Genomic DNA, 8,927 nt, shown 5'->3' with positions numbered 1-8,927 from the left:
CCGCCGCGCCCGTCTGTGACATCCTCGCGCAGCCGCTTGCCCCTGCGCAAGCCCCGTATCTGAGCCGCGGGTGTTTCGCAGACTGACGGCCCCCCGGCGACTCCTCCCCAGCCCCCCGCCAGGGTCGGCTCCTTCAAGACGGCTTTGCTTTCCTTGGCTCGGCGGGGCCGGTCACAGCAGTGTCCGAAACACGACTGGCGCCAGCCAAGTCTCGATGTCCCTGCCTTGCTGACGGATCTCTAATTTTTTTGGTATACTGAGAATAGATTCCCCGCCCCCCCCCCATATCTTTTCCTATTGAGGAAATTTATCTTTTATTTTTTATTTTTTGAGGAAACATTTTAAGTGTGGACTTGGTACATAATAGCGTAGCATCTAGAATTCCAGAAAGTTGGTTTGACCGGTTGAGCGGTTCGTTATCACCTTTTAGTACAGAAAAATCGCCTGTCTAGTGTTCCATAGTGTTTTAAGATCATTAACCCTGCTGGCACACCTCCTGCTTAAGAGCCTGCATAGCCTTGGTATTTGCGAGTACATTAGTCAGTCATCACTTTGTAATAGGAACTACTTCCAGATACATATTACTCCGACTTTTTAATAAGGTTGCTCATTTGGTTGTTCCCTTGGTGGAATGCTCTATGAGCATTTGTCCCTTAATAAAATTGTGCATTTGAGTTTATCACAATTTCTCTGCAAAGAACAACCCAAATACAATTTTTCTACATCGAAGTTTTGACTGCAGTTCACATAGGCCAGCTTGCATACCTTTGTTGCCCGTCAGGCCCTTTCTGCTTTTGACCAAAACAGTTTTCTTTTTTTTTTTTCTTTAAAGATTTTATTTATTTATTCATGAGAGACAGAGAGAGGGGCAGAGACACAGGCAGAGGGACAAACAGGCTCCATGCAGGGAGCCCGACGTGGGAGTCAACCCCGGGTCTCCAGGATCACACCCTGGGCTGAAGGCAGGCGCCAAACCACTGAGCCACCCAGGGATCCCCCAAAACAGTTTTCAAGACCTGGTTTGAATCCCTGTTCCTCTTACAGCTGCCCTAGAACAGCATAGAGATTGTCTAAATGGGAGGTTCCTAAACCTTCCATTTAGTTTTCATCTAAAGCCTCCTTAGGCTGATGTATTTTTAAGAATAAGAACAATAAGAGGTAAAATGAATAGTTTGGGAATGAACGATCGCTTTGGAGCCTTCCTATGCATTTGTTTAGTAGACATTGATTAGGTTTCCTTTCCCTGAGGTGAATTTCCATGTCTGTTCTTAGTTTTTTCTGTTGTTATGTATTCCATTTATCTCTTGCTTTCACGTGTTAAATAACAAAAATTCAAATGAGTAAGTTTTAAAGATACAGTTGGCTTTATTCAATTCATGAATCCGGCAGCATTCCATCTAGCAAGTAGAGGGGAGCTTCTAGGGCTACAGGAAAGGAAAGGTTTTTAAAAGTAGAGAGGGTCTCCATCGCTATCTCTGTCTCTCTCAAATAAAGAATACAATCTTTAAAAGGTTGGTGGGGGGCGTTTGGGTGGCTCAGTTAGTTAAGTGTCTGCCTTGAGCTACAGTTATTATCCTGGGGTCCTGGGGTTGAGCCTCCTGTCAGGGTAGCCTGCTTCTCCCTCTCCCCCCTATTCTTGCTATCTCTCTTTCTCTGTCTTTCTCAAATAAATAAAATCTTAAAAAAAAAAGTGGAGGGGTGCCTGAGTACCTCAATTGGTTAAGCATCCAACTCTTGATTCCAGCTTAGATCATGATCTTGGTTGTGAGATGGAGCCCTAGTTGGGGGGGGTGGGGGGTGGGAGGTGCTCAGTTGAGATTCTCCCTTTGCCCCTCCCCTCATTCACTCTCTCTCTCTAAAAACAAATAAAATCTTTTAAAAAAATAAGAGTGTAGAATAAAGACCCCCCTTTTTTTTTTAAGATTTATTTTTATTTATTTATGATAGAGAGAGAGAGAGAGAGAAGCAGGCTCCATGCAGGGAGCCCAACATGGGACTCGATCCCAGGACTCCAGGATCAGGCCCTGGGCTGAAGGCAGGTGCGAAACCGCTGAGCCACCCAGGGATCCCCAAGACCCTTTTTTTTTTAAAAGGCAAAGTCACTCTGAATGGGAGGAGTTCTATCAGTAAATTCTCTAGAGCTGACCAGAAATTCCATGTTGATTGGTTAAAGTTTTAGGGGATTTTGAAAGTGCAGTTAGGTTAGGTGGTAAGTCTTGGTTAACTGACTGAAGCTAAGGGACACCATTTTGGGCCTTTGATTTTCTTTTTAACACAAGAAACAATTTAGTGTGAGGAGACATGGAAATAGGTATAATACCGAATGATAAGGGTTGTGTTTAAGGTTCCAAGGACAAACATCGCGGCTGAAATAAGGAGTTCATTCATTGGAAAAGCACGGGAGCTAGACTTTTTAGGCAGAGGAAATTATTTGTGCAAAAGCAAAAAGATGTGTAATGATATGGCAGTGAAATGTGTGTGGAAGGAATGGGAAATGAGACTGAACAGGTAATCAGTGACCAGGTTGGAAAGGGCCATGCTAAGTAATCTGGACTTCATCTTATATTATTAAATATTAAATTTGGGTATCGGGACAAATGCTTTACATTTATCATCTTGTAATCCATTAATGACAGTGTTGGAAACAGAGTTATCCTCGTTTCATAAAATAATGAAAACTCTGAGGTTAGATTAAGTTGTGTCTCATGGCTAGAGGAGATGGAAGATCAAGGAATTATCCAGCTTTTCCCAACTCCATTGCTTGCTTAACCCATGGTGCTAAATTGTTCTGCAGCAGGGCATGGGGATTCAAGGAAGTTGCTTTATTTATTTTTTAGAGAGGAAGAGAGAGGATTTTTTTTTAAAGATTTCATTAATTTATTCTTGAGAGACACAGAGACAATAGAGGGAGAAGCAGGCCCCTTGCAGGGAGTCAGATGGGGACTTGATTCCTGGGACCTGGGATCCCCCCCCCCCCCCCGCTGCAGACAGAGGCTCAACCCCTGAGCTACTCAGGCTCAGGCGTCCCTGGAGAGAATTTTATTTTTTTTTTTATTTTTTTTTATTTTTTTTTATTTTTTATTTTTTTTTTTTGGAGAGAATTTTAAACAGACTCTATGCTGGGTCTTGATCTGGATCTTGATCTCACAAACCTGAGGTCTTGACCTAAGCCAAAATCAAAAGTCAGATGCTTAACCAGCTGTGCCACCCAGGCGCCCTCAGGGAAGTTGCTTTAAACAGACAAGTAACATGAACTAGTTTGTGTTTCAGAAAAGCAATTTGTGGAGAGTAGAGGATGGATTGGAGAGGAGGATAGTATAGAGATTAAGTATATCTTTGTGATGGTCCATGGAGAGAATGTTGAGGGCCTTCACTGCCATTAATGTAGGACTAAAGAGGAGATGATGAATGTGGGAACCATAAAGGAGGTGGAATTGAGGATTTAGTGATCAGTTCATTGGTGGTGAGGAAGAAGGAAGAGGGTTTTAAATTTGGAGAACTAGTATTTCTGTTCCAAAACAGATATAAATTCCAAAACAATATAGTAGGAGAAATGAGTTACAGGGGGACAATAAGAAGTCAGTTATGGACACATTACATAGAGGGGTACAGCAGGAAATTTCGGTTATTGTGTCTGGTAGATAGATGGATGGGTCTGGAGTTCTGGAGAGTTTAAGACTGGAGAAGAGATTTGGGAATCACTAATAGGTGGTGGTTAAAGCCATGGAGGGAATGATGGGAAACCTGGGTGTCTCAGTATTTGAGCATCTCCCTTTGGCTCAGGTCATGATCCCAGGGTCCTGGGATTGAGTCCTGTGTTGGGCTCTTTGTGGAGAGCCCGTCTCTCCCTCTGCCTATGGCTCTGCCTCTTTCTGTGTCTCTCATGAATAAATAAATAAAATCTTTTTTTTTTTTCAAAATTTTATTTATTTATGATAGTCACAGAGAGAGAGAGGCGCAGAGACACAGGCAGAGGGAGAAGCAGGCTCCATGCAACGGGAGCCCGACGTGGGATTCGATCCCGGGTCTCCAGGATCGCGCCCTGGGCCAAAGGCAGGCGCCAAACTGCTGCACCACCCAGGGATCCCAAATAAATAAAATCTTAAAAAAAAAAGTTATGGAGGAAGTGAGAGGATCAAGGACAACTGTGATGAATACCAGCATTCAGGGGTATAGTCTTTCAGAAAAGAGAAAGAATTATGCCAGAGTTTGAGAGCACTTGAGGGAGAGCATAGATAGCAATAGCAGCTTCTGCAGAGAGGTCAGGTAAGGTGATAGTTGAGAAAACATCCTTTGGACTTGGCATGTAGAGAACCACTGGTGACCTGAGTGAGAGTAGTATCAGTGGTGTGAGGGGGGCAAAAATATGATTTCAAGAGGTTAATAAACAAATGGAGACCCGAGAAAGAAGAAGGTGAAGTTTTGTCTTTTTAAATTTTTTTGTAAAGGAGGTTGGCTCTGAAGGAAGGGGTTGTCGTCGTCGTTGTTGTTTTAATGGTAGAAACTGGAAAAGGTGTGGATAGGACCAGGTAGAAATAAGTTTTAAAATGTGGGGGTTACTACTTCAAATATGTTCATATCATAAAGGGCAAAACAACAAACAAACCCAGGATCTGTTTTAGATTTAAATAGACCATAGAGACATGATAGCTAGTTGTGATTGGATGACAATTGATTGGATCCTGGGTTTCTAAAAAACTATATGGCTTTTTTTTTTTTTTTAACAGAAATTTGACTGTGGAGTGGATATTAGGTAATGTTAGAGAGTTGTCTTAATAGGTATGATAATTATGCTTATGATTAAGTACAACAGTGTCCTTACTCTGAGGAGATGCATGCTGAAATATTTAGAAGTGATTCCATGAAGTGTTGCAACTAACTTTTAAGTGGTTTTGGCAAAAGCAGAAAGAGAAGTGACAGATAAAACAAATGTGGTCATATGTTAACAATCGACAAATCTAATAAGTAAAGGATATACAAGTGTTTATTGTACCATTTCAGCTTTTCTGGAATCTTGAAATTTTTCAAAATAAGCAATTGGAAAAAGTGGAAGAGGCATATTTTCAGCGAGTGAAGAAAGTATGACTCACTAAGTTTCACTGGACAGAGATGTCCAGAAAGAGTCAAGTGATGATAAAACTACAAAAAAGATTTCCCTCAGTTGTACATTTTAAGCACTTTCTACATTTTTAAATCCCTACTCTTTTAAGTCCTGTTGTTTTAATATTCATCAGCTATTTTTCCTTTTAATATGATGTTTCTTTTTTCTTTTTTTTTTAATTTTTATTTATTATTTATGATAGTTACACAGAGAGAGAGAGAGGCAGAGACACAGGCAGAGGGAGAAGCAGGCTCCATGCACCGGGAGCCCGACGTGGGACTCGATCCCGGGTCTCCAGGATCGCGCCCTGGGCCAAAGGCAGGCGCTAAACCGCTGCGCCACCCAGGGATCCCGATGTTTATTTTTTCTTAGTGATTTTTATCACAATCCAAAGGCCTCATGTTTTTCCTTTTAGTAGAACATCTTCAATTGATGGGAATCAATGGATAAAATAGAATGGAATTTGTTCCTAAAACTGAGGAATGGATTATCAAACTGCATAGCTAGCATAGTACTAAAGAACCTAGTACTAGAAAAGAAAATTTAATATTACTCTGGATATTGCCCCTACTATTGAAGATTAGGACATATTTATATTTTTTAAAGATTTTATTTATTTGAGAGAGAGAAAGCAAGCAGAGGGGAGTGGAAGGGTAGGGCAGAGGGAGCAGGGAACCTGATGCAGGGCTCAATCCCAGGACCCCAGGATCATGACCTGAGCTGAAGGTAGATGCTTAACCAACTGAGCCACCCAGGCGCCCCTAATTAGGACTTATTTAGATGGACTTTTGAAACTTTCTTTTTGAATTATAGCATTTCTCCTTTCATGTTTTAGCTAGATACATCAATATTGCGTCTCAGAGTTGCGTAGTTGGCACAGCTGTTTAGTTTGGAAAACTAAGAACCTCCTGGGTGATGTCAAATCAGTGTTTAGGATGTATTTATAACTATAAAGGAATTCTGTATTAAACAGGACAAAGCAGTCTGACCTCTTAATCTATTTTCTGCTTTAAATCATTTTTATTGGTAAGTTCTGTCAGAGTCATTCTATCAGCTGTGCCTCTGTCCTGTTTTTTTTCTAGACTGAGACCCAGAAGGAATTGTGGAGAACATCTCATCAGAGCTGTCAGTGGCTTCCTTCTATTCCTTAGATGCTCCTTCTGAAGTGAACAGCCTCCTAGTTTACCTCCCCCCTCATCTCCACCCTGGCCTCCCTTGAAAGCAATATTTCTTAACCTTAGCACTCTTAACCAGTTTGAGTGGGACAGTTCTTTGTTATGGGGGCCTGTCCCTGTAGGACGTTTAGTCTTTACCGCCTAGATGCCAGGGGTGCCCCTCCAGTTTTGACAATCTAAAATATCTTCAGACTTTGCCAGATGTCCCCCAGAGAATAAAATCACCCCTAGTTGAGACCTGCTGTTCTAAAGCAGTGTCTCCTAATTGAGGGTGTGCCTTTAATCAACAGGGAAGAGCTTGAATACTTCTGCACCTGGGTCCCACTCTCAGAGGTTCTGGCAATTTATTATGTCTAGGGTAGTGCATGATACCTTGATTGTCATAATTCTGCTAGTGACCCTGCCTGTGCCCTTGCAGGTGTAAGCCACTGTTGGGAGTCAAGCTCACTCTTTGGAACTTCCCTCTGTGGCAAAGTTCATTCCTGCCAGAGTTGGATCTTCTTTCTTTCTGGAGGTAAAGGGATTGCCGTCAAGGCTCAACTGATTACAGTCAGTCCCCTGATACTTGTTTCTTAGTCATGACTTGGTGTTTGACTTTTTTTTTTTTTTGTAATATAAATCATTGTGTTGAGGGCCAACTTTCAGATTACAGCAAGGGTGCTGCTTTGCTAGTATGAAATCCCAACCCAAAGAAACATTATTTGTGTGTATTTAATTAACATCATATCTACTAGATGCCAGTACCCCTCAAATGTGAACACCAAAAATGTCTCCAGACTTTCCAAATGTCGTCTGTCCAGAATCACCCCCGTTGAGGACCACTGGTCTAACCAAAGCCGAAAGAAGGGCTTCTTATGAAGATCCCCATGTGCTCTTAAAAACTTTATGAAATTATTAGTAATGCCCCTTCCAGTAACTTGGGAAATATGTCAGAATGTCCAGGAAGAAGGATGTACAGCTTGCAAAAATATATTCAGTATCGTAATGCCATTGTATTGAATTACAAAAAATTACTTGAATTACAAAAAAAAAAAAAAATCCCATTGTTTTTGCAATACAGACTGGGAGTCTAGTGAGATGTTTATGTATATTAAAATTAGGCGGAGATTTATGAAAGTTGTGAAATAGTCATCAGAAAAGATGGTAGTTGGCTCTCCTCGCTTACACTTTTGTTCCCTTCACGGTTCTCCTAAAGGCACACTAATATGATGTTTTTTTCTGCCTGAGGGATACCTACATTTGCTCCACCTTCCAACATTTTAAAATTTTTTACTGAAATTTTTTCTAGAATTCTCACTGCTCTCTTTTCTGGTTTTTTTTTTTTTTTTTTTTTTTACTGAATTTTAATGGATTTTGACTGGATATTGTTGGGTAATTAATTGTAGTTTGTTTGAATGAACATTATCTTTGCTTGCTTGCCTAGAATGTCCTTGTTAATTTCAACAGAAAAATGCTGTCTCTAGAATCACTAGTCACAAAATCATGATATGGAAAATATTGTAATAAGTTGCTGCTTTATTCTTTTTCCAGGAATCATTGTAGTTGTCACTTTTCCAGTTCTCAACCACTCAGTTTTGATAATCGAGCGACACAGTGTGGTTTCTGCACCAGCTCAGAATAGGAAAATACTTGGTAAGGGAGGCAGCATACATAAAGATTAAAAGCATCAGCCCTGAAGTCAGGCACACCTGACTTCACATCCCAGCAAGTTATGGAACCTTTCGAGTCTTAGTTTCAATATCTGTGAAATGGGATTAATCACACCTACCTTTTGGCAAAACAAAGAAAGCAAAGAAAGAGACAAAACAAAAATCAGACTCTTAACTATAGAGAACAAACTGAGGCATGCCAGAGGGGAGGTTGGTGGGGTGGGTGGGGTAAAAAGATGAAGGAGATTAAAAGTACACTTAACTATGATGAGCACTGGGTAATGTATACAATTCTTGAATCATATTGTACACCTGAAACTGATAGAACACTGTATGTTAACTATACTGGAATTAAAATTAAAAACTTAAAAAAAATCACACCTACCTTCTGGGATTGATGTGATAATTTATTAAGATAATTTTTCACTGTGCCTGGTATATAGGATGGCATAACAGGAAGTGGTAACATAGGAATGCAGTTCAGCACTAGTCTTTAGTTTCTAATGAATTGAATTTTTTCTACTTCCTGAAGTCTTCATTTACTCTTAAAATTTTAGAGCCAAAGGAGACTTTGAAAACCTTAGTTTAGTCCTTTTATTTTTTAGATGAGGATATAGACCAAGTGACTTAGATCATAGCAGTGTAGTGTAATAAATACCACAACAAGCTTAGGTTCAAATTCTAGAAATACACATTTTTTAAATGTCTTTATGGAGCTTTATATGCCATAAAATTCACCCATTTGAAATGTATAATTCAGTGTACATTTTTAGCATATTTTTAGTATACTCACAAAGTTGTGCAACTACCACCACAATCTATTTATTTATTTATTTATTTATTTATTTATTTATTTATTTATTTAAAGATTTTATTTATTCATTCATGAGAGACACAGAGAGACAGGCAGAGGGAGAAGCAGGCTCCATGCAGGGAGCCCGACGTGGGACTCGATCCCGGGTCTCCAGGATCACACCCTGGGCTAAAGGCAGCGCTAAACCG

General features: G+C 40.3%; 1 protein-coding gene across 13 annotated transcripts in view; it reads left to right on the top strand.

Moving 5' to 3' along the window:
* C7H6orf89 (chromosome 7 C6orf89 homolog) overlaps positions 1-8,927 on the top strand; it is a 65,392-nt gene that overhangs the window by 247 nt on the left and 56,218 nt on the right. For 4 of the 13 annotated variants that reach the window (XR_012034358.1, XM_072833226.1, XM_072833228.1 and 1 more), the window contains exon 2: positions 6,695-6,790. The exons of 3 other annotated variants lie outside the window; for them this stretch is intronic. Coding sequence is in view for 3 of the 10 variants with exons in the window: in XM_072833226.1 (XP_072689327.1) it covers positions 6,695-6,790 (96 nt within the window). In the remaining 7 variants the exon portion in view is untranslated. Of the gene's footprint in view, position 1; positions 252-6,694; positions 6,791-7,806; positions 7,909-8,927 lie in introns of those variants that run through there. 6 more of the 13 variants (XR_012034351.1, XM_072833230.1, XR_012034353.1 and 3 more) reach the window with 5 other exon arrangements.

The sequence above is a fragment of the Canis lupus genome, chromosome 7 (assembly GCF_048164855.1).
Source record: "Canis lupus baileyi chromosome 7, mCanLup2.hap1, whole genome shotgun sequence".
In the NCBI taxonomy this organism is placed as follows: domain Eukaryota; kingdom Metazoa; phylum Chordata; class Mammalia; order Carnivora; family Canidae; genus Canis; species Canis lupus.
Note: the sequence above shows the minus strand (reverse complement) of the source record. Positions and strands in the feature narration are given on the sequence as shown.